Source organism: Bactrocera oleae, chromosome 5 (assembly GCF_042242935.1).
Source record: "Bactrocera oleae isolate idBacOlea1 chromosome 5, idBacOlea1, whole genome shotgun sequence".
NCBI classification, from domain to species: domain Eukaryota; kingdom Metazoa; phylum Arthropoda; class Insecta; order Diptera; family Tephritidae; genus Bactrocera; species Bactrocera oleae.
In genome coordinates this window covers 9,210,313-9,235,018 of record NC_091539.1, presented here as the reverse complement: position 1 = coordinate 9,235,018, position 24,706 = coordinate 9,210,313, and the positions used below count along the sequence as shown (strand labels likewise).

At 35.2% G+C, this 24,706-nt stretch overlaps 2 protein-coding genes across 2 annotated transcripts; one reads left to right on the top strand and one right to left on the bottom strand.

Annotated features, from left to right (window-relative positions):
• On the top strand, positions 1 to 23,215 carry Mvb12 (multivesicular body subunit 12-like Mvb12). Its single transcript, XM_014238108.3, has 7 exons — positions 1 to 588; positions 13,358 to 13,843; positions 15,760 to 15,918; positions 21,005 to 21,199; positions 21,264 to 21,447; positions 21,549 to 21,761; positions 21,892 to 23,215. Exons 2-7 carry the CDS (start codon positions 13,671 to 13,673, stop codon positions 22,009 to 22,011), a joined length of 1,044 nt encoding a protein of 347 aa, XP_014093583.2. The 5' UTR covers positions 1 to 588; positions 13,358 to 13,670; the 3' UTR covers positions 22,012 to 23,215.
• Positions 23,204 to 24,508, bottom strand: LOC106619828 (uncharacterized). The gene is made up of 3 exons (XM_014238109.3): positions 23,916 to 24,508; positions 23,452 to 23,821; positions 23,204 to 23,375 (listed from the first exon to the last, which is right to left on the bottom strand). Exons 1-3 carry the CDS (start codon positions 24,210 to 24,212, stop codon positions 23,341 to 23,343), a joined length of 702 nt encoding a protein of 233 aa, XP_014093584.2. The 5' UTR covers positions 24,213 to 24,508; the 3' UTR covers positions 23,204 to 23,340.
• Positions 24,509 to 24,706: the final 198 nt, after the last annotated feature.

The window sequence follows — 24,706 nt, the reverse complement described above, 5'->3', positions numbered from 1 at the left end:
TATATCTGCGGCGGTCAGATTAATGAAATTAGAAAAATCTCAAATAGTTATAAAAAGAATTAAAATTTATTGTTGCCACAAAGAAGCGATGGAAAGAGTATAAATGCAAGACGTAGTGGCTAAAAATAAAAGTGAAGTGTAGTGCATAATCAATTGAAAAGAATGAAAATAAATATGAAAGTTCCGCGACATTGATCTGGGAAAGGAAGCTGTGAAGTAAAAGGAAATAATTCTAATGGAATAAAATTTCGGAAAAGATAAGAATATAATAAGTGGTACATAGCACTATAGAAGGCAGCTAAAATTGTTGTTGTGTTTAATAAAAAATAAATATATATATATTTGTATAACTGCTTAAAAGCTGTAAGAGTTCTCACCAGCGCTTGTCGGGAATGGGCAGATGTCATTAAACTGCAAAAAAGTGAATATAATAGATAAATAAAGGAAAGAAGACCTACAGAAACGCTGAAAGGCAAGCAAAGTGAAGTTTTTTTTGTCTGCAACACTTCAACTTGCCTTTCATTTCACCAAAGTGCCCTCAAACGGCACAGATTTCTATTTGCGCGTAAGCTATTTGTCGGAAATCAGGTAAATTGTAGTATGTGTTTTTTTTTGTCAATAAATGAAGGGGTTTTATACGCATGTATAGTATTAAATTATTTAAGTTCTTTGCTGCATGCTGTATTAATTCTTTGTCTATTTGGCTGCGGCTTTAGCCTGAATATTTTTACGTAATTTTTATCACACCTTAAATTAACGCATTGTAAAAAGCTTTTAGCTGCAAGAATTAGTCTATTTTTGTTCTTAATTTACTAATTCTGATCTACTTGCGAATGTTTGTTTTCATTGTTTAAACTGGTATTTCATGTTTCCTGTTGTGTGAGCTTTGCTGCTGCACCAACCATTTCTTTACACATGCATAATGGTGCATACATAAGTATCTCCCAGCAAGCATACATAATGGTGCACACGTATCTCCCAGCAAGTGGGTTAATATTGCCAACTAAAGCATACTGAGTGGAATGCAAAGAAGCCATGTGATTTCATTAAGTAATCACGTACAAAACCATGATGGATGATTAAATGAAGCACGTTTAAAATAAAGAATTGAAAGGGACGTCGAGTGCTTCGCAATAGTTAATAAATTTATATAAATATGATTGTACAATATATAAAGTTTTAAGGGTTTTGTTTATTTCAGTTATAGAGAGTTAGTTTTACATTAGTTTAAAAATATATGTATATATATTCATTCATACATATTCTAACTACATATTTTTAGTAGTTCATAATAAATACATATTTTATAAGCATATTATTGGAAGGAAAAACATTGTTTTGTATGAATATACATACACATATGTACAAGTATATTACTAGACTTAGAATATTCTTTGTTACACAGAAAAGTTCTACATAATTTGTTGTATGTGTTTATGTACGTAATAATACCAAGCCTATCAAAAGAAATGTTATATATAAATGTGGATAGAACACCAAAGTAAACTTTACACCAGCAAATATGTTCACAGATACTATGTAAATTTGTAATTGACCTAATTTTACATTATAGTGTTTACACTTGTAAGCTGGTACATAGTTTATTATGTTTGTGGCCTTTAAAAACTTTTGGAAAAGGTGGGATTTTGTAGCTGTTCAATAAGAATCCTATTAAAACGCTTCAAAAATATAGTATTTTTATACTCTTGCAAAATGTTGCAACAGAGTATAGTATTTTTTTTTTTACCTTACTGTTGTTTGTATCACCTAAAACTAATTGAGAAAGACATGGAGTTATATATACGTACATATGTATATATATAATCAAGATGACGAAGTGAGCTGAAATCCGGATGTCTGTCTGTCCGTTCGTCTGTCTGGTACAAACTGTAACTTGAGTAAAAATTGGCTTATAGTAATGAAACCTAGTACACGTGCCATAACTAAGCACTAAATTAAGATATAAAACTGTAATTTGGCACAGGGGATCACAGTAGTAGATCAAAATTTAAAAAAATGATCGTGGCCCGCCCTCTAAGAGAGTCTAAACAACTCCAGGTAAAACTACCAAATCCGCTCGAAGCAAATCCCTTAAGCAGCCCTACCGACACTGTAAAAATGTGTCAAATTCGGACGATGTATATTATCTTAATATTTCTATGTTTCAGTGCGAAAATGGACGACTACCATGACAGGAATTAGTCCTTCAGTTTTTTAAGTAGCGATCTGAAATTTTGCACTCGTCCTGCTCATATAGCAGCCATACAAACTGTACGATCGGAATCAAGTGCATGTATGGACGTTTGACGAAATATCCTCAAGAAATTTACTTTTCGACATACATATACAATGCATATATAGTTTACATACCTACATGCTTGAATATTTTTATACAATTAGTTGTTGTTATAGCGCCAGAATTTTTATACACTAGTCTTCAGATAATGGTTTATTTATACATATCAAAGAAAGGAAGCCACAGACTTGCCACCCAAACAGGGTTATCCGCTACAGCAACAGCAACAAACGTGCCAGAAAGCCACACTCCGTACAATTCCGGGATGTATGTTATCTTGATGTCTTCTGAAAATCACCTACACAGTGAGGGTAGCATGCTTCCGGTTAAGTAACATTGCGAACTTATCCAAGCAATTTCTGTTGGGATATTTTCGCAGAAATCATATCTGCTTGCTTGAAGCCAAACCACGAGTTCCTTCCTGCAATACGTTGACAAAATCAAACAATTTAAATGAGGCTTTAACCGCCATTCACAGTGAAGTCCCTAATCGATTCTTTCATTGGGTATAGCTTCCTTGGAGACAAACCACCAACCATAACAGAACAAATGCCTAACTTGCTCCGCGAAACTAGAGTAACCCTATCGCAACTTCCTTCGGGATATTGTAGCAGACTAAATCCTACTTATCCAAACTAGATCTCGCCATACTCATCATATATTCTGCATGCAAAGAGTCTTCGCATGACACTAGCCATCTCTCTCACATCTTGTGAAACGCACTCATAAAAACCCCTTTTCTTATATTCCAATCCCGTCGTAACATCGCGTTTTCTGGATCTTCCGTTAGATGATATTGATGATAAATAATTTACCTAACCTACAAATATGGTTTGGCTTACCGACTTCCTGCTGGCAACAAATTATATAGCCGCGGCTTCATCCAGTAGGCCAAATTCAGTTCGTTCTCGATCTTTTATACCCCATGCCACAGGCCCGAGTAAGTTTTGGATCTTACTTATAGGATTCCCACACTTTTTTTTAACTAATTAAACGGACACTTCATCATTTTTATATAAAATGTTGAGAGCCTTAATCTGTTGATTACTGCGTGCATATAAAATATGAATTCAAGGCAACAAAACCATGTAGACAAGCATAACTATTAGTCAGTTACGCGCGTCCACTGGAGGTCATTGCAGCAATTGACTCAAAATGCAAACTTTTCATAAAATGTGTGTGCATTCATAGCCAGCACAGCTTGGCAACCGCACAAGCATCATCAAAACTATGAACACCACTCAGTCAATCATTCAAACGGTCGATCAAGCGACCACGCTACCATCATGACTGCGGCCTCTGCCAACATTTGCGCATTGCTCTATCGCTGAGCGCAGTAAACAGCATAAAAATGAAAACACTCACGCGCCGCAAGAAACGTGTGCCGCACATCCCCGACTATGAGCTGCTATGTGCTTCGCCTATGCTGGCTGACTGACACGTCCTCCGGCATGTATGCCATTTTTCTTTCTCTTTCATTGAACTTCATGCGCTGTTTTTGTAAACTTTGAACTTTTTTATATGCCACTCAGTCAATTGTTAATCAGTTTTTATGTTTGTATGTCTGCAGCTTAAACACTCTTCGAAAACGTTTGTCGTCGAATCACTTGTTAGCTGCAGCCACACGATTTCCAGCACATTGCCCTTATCAAGCAAGCTGTTTATGCGTACTTACTCTGCTCTCAATATGATCCCTTTCCCTAATTTTCCAGCATTTCATATATTTTGTTCGTCTGCTAATTCTTTATGTTTTCGTCTCGCCGTCACTCCATCTACTCATACCAATTGGCTCCCATTCTTTGTTGCTTGTCGCTGTGTCAGTGTTTCGCCATAACTTGATTTTGGGTTTTAATATTGGCTTAGCGATTTTCTTGTTCGTAGCTGGGGCGCAGACAACAAAGCGCGGTTTTTGTTCGTCTGCTTCTTGTTCGTAAAATTTGCAATTTCAATTTCTTAAGTACGATAAACTTACAAGTATATTTATTTACTGAATAACAGTAAGAGTGGGTTTTTAACACCTAAAAATAACTTTTTGTGATCAGCGCTACATGTAAAAAATAACAGTATGTGCGCTCTGTGGTTCGCTGAACTTAAATTTTATTACATTCTACACACCGCAAATATAGTTGGTGTTACATGTACAAGTCTTCCCATCAATCCAGCAACACCACCTTCCCTTTGTTCAATCAACGAACTTGGAAATTGCGGTTGAAATCTGGATCTAAATTTTCAGATCGATGATATATTTGGTTTAGCTGAGAGATCTAATGACCAACACTCAGTAGAGTAATTCGGTAATAGTTGGTTGAAGATCTTTTGATATATACTTACCGCCATTTATGATAGGGTTAAACGAAGACCTAAGGACTGAATTCGTATAAGGAACTGATTACAGCTTGGTATATGACGACCAAAAGATCATATCTAGCTGGATATCTCCGGTTTGAGAAAACATATAACTTAGATAATTTTCTCCATTCCTGCTGCCAAATTGTCTAAGCTACCATTGCTTTTGAGGAGAATGAAGCGCCTAGACATTAAACTCGAGCTCACTTATTTTATAATTTTTTTAGACTGTCTACGGTGTCATGATCTGGATTCTTTGTTGAAGTTAATGGACTGAAGCTCAGTTTTTTTTTTGTTCAGGACTTTTGGTTATCAAAATTCCAAGGACTATACAGTGGCGTACGGAACGAATAAAGTCGTTAGAAAATAATGAAAAGTTGACAGCCACTCTGCCACAAAAGCAGTCGGCCTCCCCTGACTGCATACGGTCGTTTTTGGTTCTAAGGACGTTCTTTCTAACGAATTGTCGAACTGCATTTGAATAGATTTCTTTCGACACGCAACCAGTTACTGCACGCTCTTTGTCGATATAAAAAACTCAGTTATAAAGGGACTAAGCTATTTATGTGATAAACTACTAGAGACCGCAGATGAGGTAAAATATAGCGATTTAGACGGAATCGACATTTTGTTCATTTTCCAAGGTACTGTCACTTCGAATCACGGAGAGGAATGTAGTTCTCCATTTGCTTTTTTTTGTTTTGTTTTTTTTTTTCTTTAACGGAGAAGAGACAGAAACTGTGCGGCTTCCTCCATTAACAATTAGTATATCAGAAGTCAATTCATCGGATGCTGTAAGAATGTTGTAAAATATTCTTGGTAGATTCTGTGCAGTTCAGAGTCTCTATCGAGTCACATTCTGGTGGTTGTAGTTCGTATTCTTCCCATCCAAACAGGGTTAGATCGCCGCAAGAACAGCAACAGCCCTTGACGATACAACATCCGGCAGGGAGGCATACCTTAACATATAATATTCGTGTTCCAATTTTTCTACAAGTTATGACTCTAAACAGTAAATGTTTATGTGAAGAGAGTATACGTACGTGTATATGTTTTCATGTTTTCTTCGATTGCGGGCCGTTTTACTAGCAATATGATTAAACATGTGTTAATTTTTACTATATTTGTTTTATGTGCATTATTTACTTGGCTTTCTTTGCACCGTTCGACCCATATCGAATACTTTCTCGCAAACTCATTTACATGTTTTCATTTTTATTTTATTTTTACGAGTTTGTATTTTCTTTTACTTTCGCATTTTCGATTTGCTACGCTTCTTTTTCGCTTTTCTGTTGCGCTAAAAGTTAAATAAATTATTTTAGCACCCATATTCGTTCAGCACTAACACGTTTTGGAAGTCATAAAATGTGCGACACTATTGCCATTTCCTCTTTTGCAGTCTTTTCTTTAGACGCTTGTACTCTATTCCAAATTTTCGTCGAACATATTTGCAGTAAACCGGCGAGAGTGTCAATAAAAACAGTTAATATCACATACAATAATAAAAATGAAATTATTTGCAAATTCCAGTTAATGAGTATTGCTAATAAAAAGCGGCAAGCACCGCATAGGCGCTTGTCGCTCAAATGGATGAAGCATCAACTGGGGAATTACGTGATGTCAAGTGATTGTTTATACATATGGTAGAGGTACTTTTTTCAATAGTATTTTCTTGACTGATCACGCGTGATTCGAGTTGTTTAGTATTGTTTGACATTTCATTATGAAAATACTTATACTAAAGACGTTTACAAATCGTTCAACTTTATTACGAAAACTCACAATCCCGCTTCGATTCAGGACTTACCAGTCGAAATAGTCGAACGAGTCATCGAAAATTAGACTCAACGGGTGGACCATCTGAGACACAGCCGTGGCCAACATTTGATAGGATATAATCTTCAAAAAATAAATGTCAAAGAATGTTCTTTCGAATGATAATAAACGTTCCCCATTAAATTTAAAATTTCTGTATTTTTTTTTTCAACGAATCTGCAAGTGTCAACAAACGTTTTGATAACTGTTTTTATTCATTATCAGCATTTTCGGCTCGTTGATTATATATCATGAATCACTGCTTTATGTTTAGCATCATACTTGTATATTTAATTTTTGTGGCCTATTGACATTGATATACGAGTTTAAGCAGCGACGCCGAGCACGACATCGACATTGCCATTAAGTGCAAACTTAGTCAGCAAATTCTCTGTTGTTATGAAAGAAGTTATTTTATGTTATAATAAAATATTTAAATATATGGTACATACATATGTAGTAGAGTGATGATTATATTAATTCAGGGTTTTTTCGTTGCGGCATTAGAAAATACCTGCTTGAATGTGTTTATACCTAGATTTTTTTTTTTGTGGGAATACTTTTTTATATTCTCGCAACCTGTTGCTACAGAGTATAATAGTTTTGTTCACCTAACGGTTGTTTGTATCACCTAAAACTAATCGAGTTAGATATAGGGTTATATATATATAAATGATCAGGATGAAGAGACGAGTTGAAATCCGGGTGACTGTCTGTCCGTCCGTCCGTCTGTCCGTCCGTCCGTGCAAGCTCTAACTTGAGTAAAAATTGAGATATCTTTATGAAACTTGGTAGACATGTTTCATGGTACCGTGAGACATGTTTCATGGTACCGTGAGACGGTTGGTATTGCGATGGGCGTAATCGGACCACTGCCACGCCCACAAAACGCCATTAATCAAAAACAAATAACTTGCCATAACTAAGCTCCGCAATAAGATACAAGACTGTTATTTGGTACACAGGATCACATTAGGGAGGGGCATCTGCAGTTAAAATTTTTTTTAAAAAAAGTGGGCGTGGTCCCGCCTCTAATAGGTTTAATGTGCATATCTCCTAAACCGCTAATGCTATAATAACAAAATTCACTGGAAGCAAATGTTTTTAGCACTTCTATTGACGGTGTGAAAATAGTTGAAATCGGGTGGCAACTCCGCCCACTCCCCATATAACGGTACTGTTAAAAACTACTAAAAGCGCGATAAATCAAGTACTAAACACGCCAGAGACTTTAAATTTTATCTCTGAGATGGTATAAGATGACTTTATAGGAACCGCGTTCAAAATTAGACAGTGGGCGTGGCACAGCCCACTTTTAGGTGAAAACCCATATCTTGAGATCTGCTTAACCGATTTCAACCAAATTCGGTGCGTAACGTTCTTTTCATGTTTCTATGTCATAGTGCGAAAATGGGCGAAATCGGATTACAACCACGCCTATTTTCCATATGACACCATTTTAAATACCACTTGATTCTTTCACTTTCCACTATGCAAATCAAGCAACAATGATTATATCGGCGTAAAACTTTGCGTGAATAATACGTTTAAAGTATGCCACCTTGTGACCAAAAATTGTCTAAATCGAACCAAAACTGTTCAAGCCCCTAAGTACTAAATATGTGGACCCCAGTACCTATAGTTGACCTTCTACCGAAAATATCAGTCAATCCACAAAGAAATCTCAAACGAGTATACCATTTGACTTTGCGAGAGTATAAAATGTTCGGTTACATCCGAACTTAGCCCTTCCTTACTTGTTTTTAACTGTTATTAATAATTTAATTATTTATGAATGTCAAAAACTGATCAATATTCTGACCATTGCATTATTTAGTTATATTTGTGTTTAAGTAAGCTCTATAATACAAGTACACTCAAAAAATGTTTTCTAATTGAAATTTAAAACTACAATTTTGACTAGGTTAGGACGTAGGGTTGATCCAAAATCGATTGATCTCACTTGGACAGAGATTCGTCTTTTGTGTTAACCATAAACTCCTAAAAGTGGATCAAGATCCTTATGGATCGACGAAGAAGCGACAATCGGGCATGGCTAAATATACTCAGCTAGTGACGCTGATTTAGTTTGTAGTGTCTCCGACGTTTCCTTCTGGGTGTTACAAATTACGTGCTAAACTTAAAATAGGGTATAATTAGTAGCACTTTTATGATGTCCGCTCGAGGAAAGAAAAATTATGGTAGGTACCTAATTTGGACTCAAGAAAGAAAGCAATAGTATAGAGCATGCCAAATCCGCGAACCCGATTAGTTTCAAAAAACTCGAAATGAAATTGAGGTTAGCATCCATTCAAACTGTGTATTTATGACAAAACCTGTTAGCTCAAAATGTTTCGCTTATACGCTAATGCTTTTTTTCTTGATCGGCTTATTTCTGGATAGAAACTGAACTTTGCCTCGGTCGAGAGTGTCGAGAGCCGCCATTATCTTCAACACATTCCCAAATCTATATCTTGTTACCGCGAAAACAGAAAACATGAAAAGCTATAACTATTGTGTTCGGCTGTAATCTTCTTGAGTCACTTATATCTAACATATTTTGAAGAATCTGTTCGTTTCCTAAGTGAAATATTATACAAGCTAAACATTGTGCTTCTACTTATTTTTCGCTGAGTAACTGTATAACCTGTTACATAGCTGCAGAATTCCTTTAAAAGCGAATATTGCTCATATGATTCACTTTGTTCTTCAGATCTAATTAAACTGCTTGAAATTATGGTATAACAAGTGGAGTCTTATTATGACTCATTTGATTGCATTTCATGCAGTATATGTTGAAAGTTCTTGATCAGTATTATTTTCTACTAGCTGCATAAGAAATTAGTTGTCAGTTCATCACTTTCGCTTGCACTGCCACCAAAGACTACTATTAAAAGAAACGGAAACTTGTCCCTCAGCTCAGTAGCTCTGAAATTATTTACTCCAACTGTTTTTTTCTCATTAAATTAATATTGATATTAAAATTCTGTGAAAGTCTTGACAATGAAACAAGGTCTATATATAATATAAGTATATAAATATCGAAATATTTGTAATTCTTTGTGTTATCAACCTCAGTGACGTTAGTGACGTGTTCTTCTTATCTTTTGTTCAGACTGCTTCATCTTGGAACTTACGCAGTTTCAGAGCATTTTTCCTAAAGTTTATTGCCCTTATTTATTCTGTTTATCTTTATTCAAATATTCTTTTGTTTAAAAAATGTATTGTTGTAGTTTATTATAGGTAAGTCATATTATACCTACATTGTTTGGTTTCCATAGAGCTTTTAGCAGCAACTGTGTATATTCTTTACTCAGCATCACTCCTCTTTGAATAACTCTTTATTATTATTATGCCCCCAGAGAATCCCAACTCCCATCTAGCAGGTCAATTTTTTAATGGACTTGAAGGCTATAGAAAAGCTTTTTCACAGCAGTTTCCTGCTTCGGTACCATCTCTGACAATGAATATACATATAAATTGGATTGTCTATACTATGTTGTTGTTGTTGTAACAGTTATCTAATTCCCGTAAATGCGACAAGACTCAAGCCAGTTCTCATCGAAATCATCTAACGGGAGGCCCAGGAAACGTGCTGTTTCGACAGGGTCGGACCATAGGTTGAGGGGTGTTAGATGAGTGGGATTCATTGCGCATGCAAAGAGATGGTTAGAGTCATGCCGAGACCCATTACATGCAGGACATATGTATATTTGATATGTCGAAGTAAATTAATTTAGGTTTGAGTTGGACCTGCATCAATATGCAGAACATAGTTACGCAAGAGTCACTCTGGGTTCGCGAGGCAACTCGAGCTCTTCGTCTACCATGGGTATTGCTTTGACTCCAAATACACCATGCAGTGGCGGGGAGCTCGTGAAGGTATTAATGACTTTACTGTGAATAGCTTTCAGTGCATGTTTGAAGTTGATTACGACTGTAGTGTGGTCATTCGACTGAAATGGCGGGGCAGAGCCCCAACTAAGTGAAATTTGCACAGCCGTAGCAGCTAGCAGCGCAGTTGTCCGTTAACAGCATGGTTTACTCCCTATGTGTCTTAAGGTCTTAACAGGTCTTAAGATAGCTACATCCTTTGAACGTGTTACACCGTACTGTGGCGGAGTTTGGATGAAGCCTTTAGGCGCAAACGCAGCAGAAAAATTCCTCCGAGACCGAGTTGGCCTCATTGCCAGCAAGGAGCAGGAAGATGCGGAGCCGCCCTGCAGCTAGGTGTTGCTCCAATAATGACAAGCTTACCTCAGAAATTACCGATCTAACCAGGGTTAGATAACCCTTGGCCGGATGAAATCGGTGCTAACGGTCGATGAAACGATTTTTGTTGTTGGAAGTGAAATCGCGCAGTGAAATCATAGATGATATATACGGTCACTCTTCTTTGGCGCCGACCGTCAGAAATTGGATTAAAGAGTTTCAACAAAGTCGCACGTCGGTTTGCCTCGAAAATGACTTAACACGTAGGACGACGAGACAAAAGTCCATGACTCGACTTCCTTTGAACTCTTTTATAAATCATGACTTGTTTATCAACTGGAGGATGAAATGCATTTATTCAAAAGATGGAAAGTTTAAGACTAAAATTTCTAAAGTCTTCGACGTAGAACGATATTTATTAAAATACTATAAATAAAATTAAAAGTTTTACTGCTGCCGTCTACCTAGTCGCCGTCTACCAAGTCGCCGTCTACCAAGTCGCTGTCTGCCAAGTCGACGTGCACTTGCGCCTCTAGCGGCTTTTCTGCTGCGTGTATTTCCATTTCTGTTGCTTCGGAGAGATCTGTTTCTGACTCTGTTACCGCTGTTGGCTCTGTTGCCGCTACTTCTTCGCTTTGCGCCGTTAGTACGCTTTGCGGCGTTAGTACGCTGTGCGGCGTTAGTACGCTGTGCGGCGTTAGTACGCTTTGCGCTGTTAGCACCATTTGCCACACGTACTGCCACACGCGGACTATCCCTTGTTCTTCTGCTTACAGCTGCTCTTCTGTTACCTCCATTGCGCCGACTACGTGCTAACCGACGAGCAGCTGATGCTGCTGCTGTAGTGTTTGTAGCTGTTGTTGTCGTTGATGTTGTACTGTTTGCTGCAGTAGTATTAGTAGCTCCAGTAATGGTAGTAGCTGCAGTAGTGGTAGTAGTGGTTGAACGTTTACGTCCTGGTGTTCCATTGTAATTCACGGTCACTCGTACTTTTGTAATCTTTTGGGATGGAGGACAAGCGGGCTGTACAGGAAGGGATAATAAGGCATTGGCAACTGATACCAAAACAACCAGAAGTAATAACCTTAGAGCCAACATTATAGAATTGTTAAAATTGTTAAAGCCTTGACTTGAACTGCTGAAAATAAGTTGGCTCCAAGTGTATTTATACCCGATTTCGTCTTAAGAAATATTACTTTCATAATTAAATATTTACAGTGCAAACTCAGGCATTGCAAATATCGTTCTGTTTCTGGTTAAATAAAAGTTATTTCTAGCATACGCGTGCATAGTATGTATGTTTAATAAAAATGTGGGTTTTTAGAACTTATGCAATAAATGGAATGCCGAATTATGCATACTCTCGCATACTTATTAAACAGAGTACAACGGCTTTTTCCGTATAGAGCATATATATATGCAGATATTGAAATGTTCAAGCCAAATCAAGCTGTCCGTCCGTGAGCTCTTCAGCGCATGTAATAATAAATGTGAAATATTTTCAGATGTAACGCATGTTCACTTCGCCACCCTAATTGCTACCAGAGTAGGGCTCGGAATGCTCTCTTATTAAGAAAAAATGCATTTAATTGTTCCGCCTCAACTTGATGATCGGCCATGGTCGAAAGTTTAATCGCGTTTTTCTCAAAGCGACTCTTTTAAAACTGGCGTTCAAGATAACTCGGAAAGTTCTCAACCGATTCTTATGAAAATTAACACATATTTTCTTAGTAGTGTTAGCTTCTAGTTATACCAACAAAATGCCACAAAAATTTCAAAAACTTCCCTTTTTGACCCAAAAAAAGTCAGAAAAAGGGTCAAAATTTTGCCAGTTTTTGATTTTTTGACTTTTTTTTTTGGGTACAACTACAGATACATGTTTCATGAACAAACTCCAACCTTTATTTCTTATTTCAGATAGCTGAAACTGAAGCTAAAAATTCCGCCAATTGATGCCTTTTACCGCGAGAGCCTCAAGAGATCGATTGCCACAGCGGCCATTTTGAGAAAAACAATTTTTTTAAATCGGATTTTCATATTTCAATATTAATAAACATGCTGAGTTTCATTATCATTAATTTTTTTTTCATTTCAAATAAGCCTAAAAAAATTGGTCTAAATTCAGGCGTTTACATGTATCGCCCCTGTTACAGTTGTACATTAAATGCTCTGACTCTTAGTACCCTTATCGTATGAGTAACACAAAAATTTTGAGGCACTTCTATGAATGCTCAGTATATTTGGTGCACAACTTAAACTGCGCATAACTTTCAAAGGAATGTTTTAAGCATTTAGACCTTTTTTGTACAGCGGAAAATTCTGTACTAAAATATTATGTTTTCAAAGTTGTTGGTTTAATTTCTTTAGAGATAAAAAAATTATTGCAAAATATCAAAATATCTCATGTAAAATATATAGTAAAATGATTTGGGCACGGTTTTAATTGAAAATAAAAAGCTTGTTTATGTTGCGTTTGCAAAAAAAAAACAAATAAATACATTTGTGAAATAACGGATACCCTAATGTACATACATATATACGAGTTTGCGCTATCAATCAATCAGCGTACATACTTGCATATTCAACTAGCGTACTTATAATAGACGTGCAGATTTTATATTATGATTGTAAATGACTAAAATTCACAAATTACTTATGTTTTTCTCTATTATTCTTCTTTACTTTTAGCGCACAAATTAAGATATCCAAGAACATTAGACAACGCAGAATTGCAAAAATACATAATAAATGCTGAGTATGCACAACAAAGCCAGTTATACAAGAAAAGAAAAACAAAAGTGAGCGGATATAAATTATTCCAGTCATTCAAGCAGCCGAACGATCTAACAACGATTACACTGTACGAAGCAACTGTCATAAAAAGTCATACATCAACAACTATTTGAACAGCAACGGTAATAATTTGGCGTGTTACAAACCATCAACTGCGCAGCAACTGCTTCAACGACGTAAAGCCTAGAGTAATAGCAACAGCAACAACATGAATAAAGCCGGCAAACATATACAGAGTGGTATCGGTGTGAACACGTCACCCACCGCTGTCAACTCAGTCGGCGCTTTATCCACACAAAAGAACGTCATCAATTCCATAATGAGTTTTTTACCCGACAATCGACCCATTACGTCGTTGCAAATTGTTGAGGACTACGAGAAGTACGTATAAATATCGATGAAATGCATGCATTCGTATATACATACATACATATATAATATTTTTTTTTTTATAAAATATTTGTTGTCTGGTATGTATAAGGTGAATTTTCAGAGGCATAGAATTTGCTAATGAGATAGCTGTCAAATCATCCGTTTGACATATATGTATATTCAGCTGTCAAACCAGCTACTTGACCTTTGTGCTGATATTAAAAAAGTGTAACCGCAAGCTCATGTAATTTGACGTCGTTTGACTACTTGTTGCGAGGATACGTGAAGTCAATGGTCTATGTCGATACACCATACCTACGACTAACTAATTGTAAATCAATATTCGGCAACTTAACATATTGGCGATCTAAGACCGAGTATGTTTAAAAAGTTACGCACAATTGGACCAAAGGCACGCTCCGCATAAGACGAAATCGAAATTCTGCCCTTTTATTTAAAAGAAATAATTGCTATACTCTAAAATAAACACCCTATATAAGTCATTGTAAGCCGCAAATAAGTGCTGCCATGAGCCAATTTCTTTATAATGTATTTGATGGTTGCCTAAGAAAGCGTGCCGTTTGCTTGTTGCCCGCAAATTCTTAGCTACACTTTGGCTAATAGACTTATGTCGTTGCTCGATTTTGCTGTTAACGTTGGGGTGCTCTTATTTGCTCGTCGCTATTGTGGGCACTTGTGCTTGTGGTCGCATAATTAGCCCACTTTGCTTCCGCATGCATGCATTTTCTTGAAATTCCCTATCTAAGTATTATTTGTAGCATTTTCCCCTTCACTTTGCCGCGACTAACATTCTTAGCTACACTTGTGTTTACTCTATAATATAGACTAAGTATGGAGTCTATGTATACGGGAAGGTAGTCTACGATAAAATATTTGCAAAACGGCAATATTGACTTCTAATTGTTAAATAACGCAGTAAAATAAGTATTTTGGGTTTTGATGCTTCAGTTTTGTTGAATAACTTGAATTCAGGTCTGTAGAAAAGTATGCATCTAAAGATACTGTGTCCGCGTAAAATCAGGCAGGCACTTAACCTAGTTTGAAGTATATAACATATAATAATTTAGTCGAAAAATCACCATTGATAAGGTAGATATTTTTTCAAGACTGTTCTGTTACTTTGTTAAGCTGAAAATATAAGGTCTAGTAAAAGAAACCCATTTTTTTGCATTAAGTTGAAAGTTTTATTTAGCATAGTTAGAATTTTATGATCTTATTGAAAGTAATTTCATAATGCCACTCTCATAAAAACCCTCGTCCCTATTGGCAGAAAGTTCGAACTGTCGATTTTCACAAGCTTCTCTAGTGCATCAAGTTTTTCTTGTCTTATAAATTACGGTTTATTTATACAGTTCAGAAACATCAAAGGAACGTCGTAAAATACACTGACGGCTTCAAGAAGTGTAGACAACTCTCGTAGAGTGCAGTTTTGCATGAGCTGGCACTGGTCTTTATTGAAAAAAAATCGGCGAGTTTCACGTAGAATTTCAGTTCAAACATTTCGCGAAAATGAGAAAGCTTTATTAAAGATTGACTAAACTAAACTTCTGCCTTCTTTCCTCTTGCTCATGATTTTTTTAACATTGCGCCTAAATGTAGGCAACATTTGTTTTTATTCAATTCTAACCTTATAAATGTTTATATTAGAGATTATTAATTACTACCAACCCACTGTGCCTAAACGCAGACTCCATTTAAAATTAAAGTGTGCGCTTCTCATGCAACAACAACTCAATTCTCAGCAATTTTGCAAGCGCAGCACTTGATTGCGTGCTTTCGATATCTATTTCATTACATTTCAAATGCAATTTTGTTGTAGTATTTTTAGTTACGTTTAAAACTGCTTATTTTTCTGCTTCTAACTCATATATGTTTATTCATAATTTTTTTTCTTCCACTTCCAGATGCCCCAAGAATTTCACACCCATACATCGTACTTATGATCAAGATGCCGATGCGGATTTATGGCGTGAAAATATACTCTTCGTTCGACACACGAATACGCGCTATTTATGCTTATCAAAGACTGAGGGCTTGCCAGAGTATGTGGTGGAGACGCTCAAGTGAGTATAAAAACTTAATAAATTTTGTAGTATTCTCGTGAAATCATGTACATACATATATAAAGTAGGGTGATTTGAAAAAAAATAGGGTAATTCATCCTCGCAATTGTTTCTATTTTATGTAAAAAAAATCCTCATCAAACATGAGTCTTATTGCCCAACTCTAAGGGGTCGCTTATCTCGATTACATCTGATTAGGAACGAATTGAGTCTCCGTTGTCCTCTTGCGTTCTAACGCTGGACCTCTGAACTTTGAGTGAGCTTAACAGGCGCTGGTCAATAACTAGCTGCTGTGCGACTGGGGATTCTTTTTTCGACGCTAACTGCCAAAGTTGTATAGAGGAAGATAAAGTGGAAACATTCAGGCAAGAATTTTTTTTTTGCCAGCTTTTGCAAGACTGAGGTTGGAAAATCTTTGTAGTCTTATCTGCGGCGAACTTGGCGAAATAGCTGGAATTGATATCAGCCGCCTCAACAAACAACTTGCCACAAATTTAAAACGTTTTATCGATTTTTGAAACTCTTTTCGTTATATTCTTAAAGTTAAGTCTTTGAGCTTTGAGAAAGTATGCTTATCTTTGAGTAGTTACAGCCATTTAAAAAGCACTAAATTTTGAAATTCAAAGAAAAAATTTTTTTACATCAAACCGAAACCTTTGAAAAATCTTTTTTTTTTTGTTTTTTTTTTTGAAGCACCCTAATGTAGGTAGGTACATATGTGCAAGTGTGTATTGTGTCTAACTGCTTGAATGCATTCATTGTTTGCACAAATTTAATTAAACAAAATTGTTTATTTTTTTTCCAAAATGAACGGATGTGCGCGTAAGTGAATGAAATGCTTTGAGGAAAATGGCATAAACTATTTTTGTGTTCGGTTATATTAATAATTTTCGTTTAGCTTACGTAAAACTATTTGATTTCGAATTTTTTTTATTCTCTTTTGCACACTTTCTTATATTCAATTGCACTTGCTGCTTTGCGCGTCGCTTCTTGCTTGCATTAAGCACTCAATCAAGTCAATTTTCTGTGCCTATTCAATTTCTTTCATTTATTTCTTTTTTCTTTTGCCTATCAGCAGACCTTTAACTTGATAAGGCTTGTAGTTGCGCGCCGCCAGCACTTATATCAAAGCAATTGTTTGCATAATTGACTATCACTTGTCTGGTTCCATATGTTTACAACAGGGTGAGACCTTGACTAATTAATTCGCTATACCAGTATATAAATTTACAATAGACAACAACAACAAACGCGTTAATAAAGCTCCCCAGTTATAAACCTGCCTTATTATGTTGATTTTATTTTATTTTTCGCTACTTTCCATAATATGCCTGATGATTGAGTCAGACCTCAAAGCTTGTATAATTGAAACCACAGACGCACCTGTGCGAATTTGCCTAGACTTACAATATAGTTTGCAGCTCAAAAAAAAAAAAACTGTTGTTTTCACAAGCTTTGCTAGAAAAAGGCAAAAACATAAACTACATCAATAAAAATAACAACAAAGTGTACAATTTAAATAAACAATTGATTTTTGATTATAATCCGTAATTGGCGTGCAACGAGGGCCGATCGAATTGTATCCATAGTTGAAAATGCTTTAACTCAATTGAAGTGAACAATTGTATACTGTCTTAGTCAGATTTCTGTGCCCACTGATAGTCTCGTAACAGGGCGGTCCGATAAGTATTTAACCCACAAAAGAGCGACAATTTATGACGGTCGCCATCGATGTACAAGAGTCTCTGTATATACCATATACATTATTCGAATAATCTTTGGTTTCACTGCGCGATTTACATTCTAAAAATCGACATTGCTATTTTTTCTATTTCTCTAAAATCCACGGACCAATCTGCTTTCACAAACTGTACTGTCGAAATTGCGAGTGCGATTCGGTAAGAAATTGGACAGTAGTCGTTTTCGAGAATTTACTAGAATGGGTGGAAGGCTCAGCCTTTGCACGGCTGGTTGATGTCCTCAAAAAAAAAAAACCCCCTGACATTACTAAATAGAGCGGATATTGTTATGAAATTTAGCACACACACTTTTCCTTCCGAGAAGCTGCTCATTTGCCGGAACCGCCGATATCGTAAGACTATAGCATATAGCTGTCATACAAACTGTACGATCAAATTACAAGTATGGAAAGGTTTTTATTTGTGAATGGTATTTTAGCTCCGTTGCAGCCGAGGTTTTTTCTTTTCTCAACAATGCGCCTAAATGTAGGCAACGTCTTAACCAAAAATATCTTCTCAGCGCTTGTATAAGCGCGGCCCCATTTGTGTGGGTCTGGGTTTCAGCGTGTCTGAATAAGCCACGGAAAAGAGAAGTTTCCGACTAGATGCGAGAGAAAAGACGTCTACTATATGACAACCATACGATTGCGTAGAACATAAGATTCGACTCATTGAAACATAGCCCGGATTAAGCCAGAGTTCCAATTTACCATATGAAGAGAAGAATTTCAGGCTACAATTAAAAAAGTTGAAGAAATTTATACAACTTTGGTTAAAAAGCATTCTCGCAAAAATTTGAAATCGCCTACAAAATAAAAACGATTACTGCATGCAGAAGATACCATTCACTCCTCGCGATATCAAAGACTGTCGTAATCATAAACTTTCTATATAATGCTTTCGCTTAGATCATTTCATAAAAATATTTGCAATATAAATGATGTAGAAAATTAATGTTAGTACCTTTAAAATTGAAGCTTAAAGCTCAATTAAGTTGAAAATTACATAATCTCCTCAACTACATTTCAAAAATTTCAATTTTTCAAACAATTTGATTTGAAACACTTAGGTTATGATAAATTGTCTGTGTTTTACTTTTATGTGCAAAAAGTTAGGTTATGTAAAATTTCATACAAATTAAACTGCTTTCTTGAATTTTTGAATGACCCACGAATTTTTTTTTGTAATATGTACAAGTATGTTTTTTTTTACCATATACCGTATTGTTTATTTTGTAAAGTGGTGTAGTTTACTTAGCAGTACAAACAAAGACTAAATAACAATAAAAAATGTAGTAGTGCTAATATTAATAATCAATTACAACAGTGGTAGATAGTGTTAACCTATGTACATACATATGAAAACAAACTGCATGAGAAGTTAATTGCCAGCCTGTTTTTATCGATATACCGATAAAAGTGTACATGTATCTGTGCTATTTATGGAAAAAGTTAAATAATTTTTGTTATGAAGTATAAAAAATAAAGAGATTTTAAATCTCACGGGAATTTATATTTTCAAATGCACTTATATTTGCCATCAATCGTTAACTTGTTGGTAAATTTATTATTTATGTACACATAATAGACGACGTATCTTCATTGTAAAAACTTTCCACATTACAAAATTTAGCGTCAGCATTTCCCAACATATTGAGTCATTGGCATTTTCAAAGAAAAGAGATGAATGACGCAGGGAATTTGCACTTAATGACACATATACCATGTATGTTGATACAAAATATGTAATCAGAGCAAGATAAAGATACGTTTAATGGGGGACATGAAAATAAAATAGTTTAATGAGTACATTCACTTGTGAAATAGGTTAAAATTGTCGACGCTAAAGATGGTTATAATTTTTTTTTCATATTTATATACGTATATATTTTTGGCGAAAAAAATTTATATATCGTTATTTTGGTTAGAACAAAAATTAAAGTAAATTTTTACACAAGACATTAAATGAATTTGTTTTTTTTTGCATTTTTTAGTTATGAGTTAAATATTATTTTATTTTTTTTAATTTTATTTTTTTAGTCTTTTTTTATTTTTATTTTTAACTCTTTTTATACTCTCGCAACCTGTTGCTACAGAGTATAATAGTTTTGTTCACCTAACGGTTGTTTGTATCACCTAAAACTAATCGAGTTAGATATAGGGTTATATATATATAAATGATCAGGATGAAGAGACGAGTTGAAATCCGGGTGACTGTCTGTCCGTCCGTCCGTCTGTCCGTCCGTCTGTCCGTCCGTCCGTGCAAGCTCTAACTTGAGTAAAAATTGAGATATCTTTATGAAACTTGGTAGACATGTTTCATGGTACCGTGAGACGGTTGGTATTGCAGATGGGCGTAATCGGACCACTGCCACGCCCACAAAACGCCATTAATCAAAAACAAATAACTTGCCATAACTAAGCTCCGCAATAAGATACAAGACTGTTATTTGGTACACAGGATCACATTAGGGAGGGGCATCTGCAGTTAAAATTTTTTTTAAAAAAGTGGGCGTGGTCCCGCCTCTAATAGGTTTAATGTGCATATCTCCTAAACCGCTAATGCTATAATAACAAAATTCACTGGAAGCAAATATTTTTAGCACTTCTATTGACGGTGTGAAAATAGTTGAAATCGGGTGGCAACTCCGCCCACTCCCCATATAACGGTACTGTTAAAAACTACTAAAAGCGCGATCAAGCACTAAACACGCCAGAGTCATTAAATTTTATCTCTGGGATGGTATGAGATGACTTTATAGGAACCGCGTTCAAAATTAGACAGTGGGCGTGGCACAGCCCACTTTTAGGTGAAAACCCATATCTTGAGATCTGCTTAACCGATTTCAACCAAATTCGGTGCATAACGTTCTTTTCGTGTTTCTATGTCACAGTGCAAAAATGGGCGAAATCGGACTACAACCACGCCTACTTTCCATATAACACCATTTTAAATTCCATCTGATTATTTCACTTTCCACTATGCAAATCAGGCAACAATGACTGTATCGGGATAAAACTTTGCGTGAATAATGCGATTAAAGTATGCCACCTTGTGGCCAAAAATTGTCTAAATCGAACCAAAACTGTTTAAGCCCCTAAGTACTAAATATGTGGACCCCAGTGCCTATAGTTGACCTTCTACCGAAAATATCAGCCAATCCACAAAGAAATCTCAAACGAGTATACTATTTGACTTTGCGAGAGTATAAAATGTTCGGTTACATCCGAACTTAGCCCTTCCTTACTTGTTTATTTTTGTTTTTAATAATTTTTATGTTTATTTTTTTTAATCATTTTTTTAAATAATTAATTTTTAATAACATCCTTTTTTCCATGCATTTCTAGAGTGATTCCTGAGAAGACACAACCACCCAAAGAGTTCTCGCTGCTTTCACGTACCGCCGATACGGAACAGAAGGCGTGGCGTAAACGTCAAATTGCCTACAAACTCACCAAACGCGGCAATGTCACACAAGCAGTCACCGACATAATACTTTGTTCCAAATTGAAAGTGGCACCGGAGGGTTTCAAGTTAGCTGGGTGAGTATAGCCTACAATAAATGCAATAAGCTTGCAAAAACTTAACTGTTTGCATTTATTTCAGCGACATAAATGGTGTATTGATTTGTTACAAAACCAGCGCTATACCGATACGTTCGCCGCCACCCGTACCGCAGATACCGAACGGTGGCAGTATCGGTAATGGCAGCAGTGAGGTGGAGAAAGCTTTGAATCGTTTGAATTTGAGTGGTGGTGCGGGTAATTGGAGTGGCCCACCCAATCAGCCGGTAAGCATACACACACATACACGTATTTGTGTATATTATGTGGTAATATGTGTGTAAAATGTTTAATTTATTTTTACACTTATTACTGAACTATCTGGCAGCTACCGCCTGTGCCTAGCGACCATGACTACGAAGAAATACTGACTTCATATCAAATCAAATCACCACAACGACCTGCACCGCGCCCACCAAACACAGCAAATTGCGCCACGAACACATCGGGACATAGTGTCGGCACTTTGGGCGCCTACTCGGAAGTTGAGGGTGTGCCATTTATAATAAATCCAATGCTAAAGCGTATGACAGATAGTGAAGTGAGTATAAAGCTACGGCTAAACCTCATATATACTCTTTTAAATTTTTTTAAAAATTCTAAAATCTTTTACTACAATTTTATTTTTGCAAAAAAATAATAAATTAAAAAAAAAATTCATCTCTTTTAAGTTACCAACACTGCCACAAATTGCGGACGTGCTTAAAGGACTCGAATATGATTTTCAATTAGAGCGACAAATACTTTGCACTATGAAATCGTCAGCATCGAAAAATCCATTCTTTAAATGAACAACAGAAAACTAATATATTGTTGAAATTAACAAGAATTTCAAACTAGTTGTTATAAACAATGTTAAGAATTGACTAAAGAATTTGAAACAGATTTTGCGCGGAAAAATTATTGCATGGAAAACCAAAACAAAAAAAATTAAATTAAATAATAAAAAATGAAACTTATGCTCGAATGCACACCAGCGTTTACATGACTGTAGCGTGTTTAAGAAAAAGCGTTAAAAATCACAGTGAACCAAACTGCTTTTAAACTTTATTAAATTATATTCTAAATTTTTTGTGTTCTAACATTTTTTCTAGTTATAAATTATACATTATTTTCTATTGAAAAATGTATGTGCCACTCTACTATATATGTCCATAATTATTTTCTTTATTAATAAACAATTTTTCTTAAAAGATATAAATTATATAAAAATACGTTACATGTAATTTATCGTTTCTCTATATGTACTTGTGCCTTCCAGCAGTGTCCAAACAAACTATTTTCCATCCTAGTAATCGTTCACCTCCTAACTATGCACCCTGCATAGTTTATTATGATTTATACTTTCATTTCATTAAAATTTAAATTAATTTAGTTATAATTAAACAGCCTTCTTCGCTCTAACCACTTTAATGTACACCAATTATTGTGATCAATTTTTGTCATAACAAAATAAAAAGTTTATAAATAATATTTATTATAATTCGAAAGTAAATATACACACAAGAATATTTTAAATAAAAATCGATAACAGCAAATGAAAATTTATTTATACATACATATATACACATATATTTATAGAAAAAAATAAGCTATTTACTACCATTATATATTATTATATACGTATCTTAATTTAATATAGTTTATTGTATAATAAAATTGTGCGTGCATACACACAAATATGAACTTAGCGTCGTGCATACACTTATGTAGGTTAGTTGTTAACTATAAAAGTATTAAATATTAGCAACTTAATTAGATTTGAAAATTAATAAACATGTACACAAAGCAAATATAAATAAAAATTAATATATTAAATAAAACGCAATAAATTCATAGCAACATAACCTTAATTAGAAGTTCAATTTTAGCAACAGCGTTGTTCTTTCAAGAAAAGAAACTGATATTATACTTGTATGAACAAATTGTCTGTTGAAGTGCATAAAAAAGGTTGTAGAGCATTTGAAAATAAAATACAATAAATTTGCCGAAAAATGTGTAATTTTATTAAATATGTAGCTATAGAATCTCTAGTATACATTTGTTTACAAATTATTTGCGATACTTTCAATTTTTGAATATGCAGTCCCACGTTGCTGCATGCATTTGCATTAGTATTTTCACAGCTGCATTCCAGTAAAGTGCCGTTCTACCACTATATGGAAATCGAGGTTGTTAGTTTTTTGCTTTTTTTTTTATTCAGTGGTAATAATTAAAAAATGAGCTCATACCAGGCACAATGTATTTAAGCGATTTATATCTGTTATTACTACTGGCACTTGTCATGGCACTAATTGAGTTACGTTTTGGTACTGCATTTTTCATCAATGCATCATAGAGTGCATTATCGATATCGCGTTGCACACACAGCTGAACACGAGGATCTTGAATTTTTCGTAACTTAGCTGCTACGCCCTCAGCGAAAATTTCAAATTCATCCCTATCAGCTATTTGTGATTGTTCAACTTCAGATATTGTGTCACTGGACGGAGGATATTTACCATTCTGTAATTTATATGCATGAAAGTATGCTTTAGAAGCTTCGGCAATAGAGGAGTTTATTGAAACTGGTGATGTTGGTGCCAGGGTCAAGGAGTTGCACTGAAAGCAATGAAATGAAATATTTGTAAGCAATAGTTAGAAATCGTCTTAGCCATAATTATTCATTATTGTTTCTATTGTAAAAAAAGTTTACCGAATCGTGGTTATCCACGAAGCGCATATGTTCGTATGCAAACCATGAGGGCATTGCGTTCAAGGTGCTGTATTGCAATTTTTCACGTCGATATTGGTTTCGCAATTCTCGCCATTTGCGTTCAATTTCAGAACCAATACAGCCAAATTCCAAACCAATCTCACTGAAAACACGTCGTTTCTTCACAATATTCAGAAAATCAATGTCATGTGTGTCCCACAGCAATCGTTGCTGTTCGACTTTTTTAATTAATTTCATTGTTGTGTCAATATCCCAACTCTTATCACGTTTTTCCATGATCTCTTACAAGTATACAAAAGTCGCCTAGTATTTTATAATCAGCAATCTTCTCATTCACTGCTTATTTCGTTCACACTAGATTAGAAAATTTAATCCTTCTATATATTATTTTACTTATATCTCATATATGACTTCCTTATAGGATATTAGAGGTAACGAAATAATCAGAGCATAAAGAATATGCCAAATCGCGATTTAAATATCTTATTGTATATTGCACCGGAAACTGAAATTTCGAACTTTTCAAATTGTATCCAACCGACTATGTCAAAATTTAGAACAAAGGTGAAACTTTAACGATTAAAGCTATCGATAAGTCGATGTCTTGTTATCAATTTCAGTAGAGATTGTGGGTTATTGTATTTGATTACAAATAATTGAATGGTATTTATTTATTTTGACAAATTATAGAATAAATTGTTGTTGCAATTAAATTCTACGCGAAATTCCAATTAATTAAAGTTTCACTACACGTAGCTAATTTCAACTAC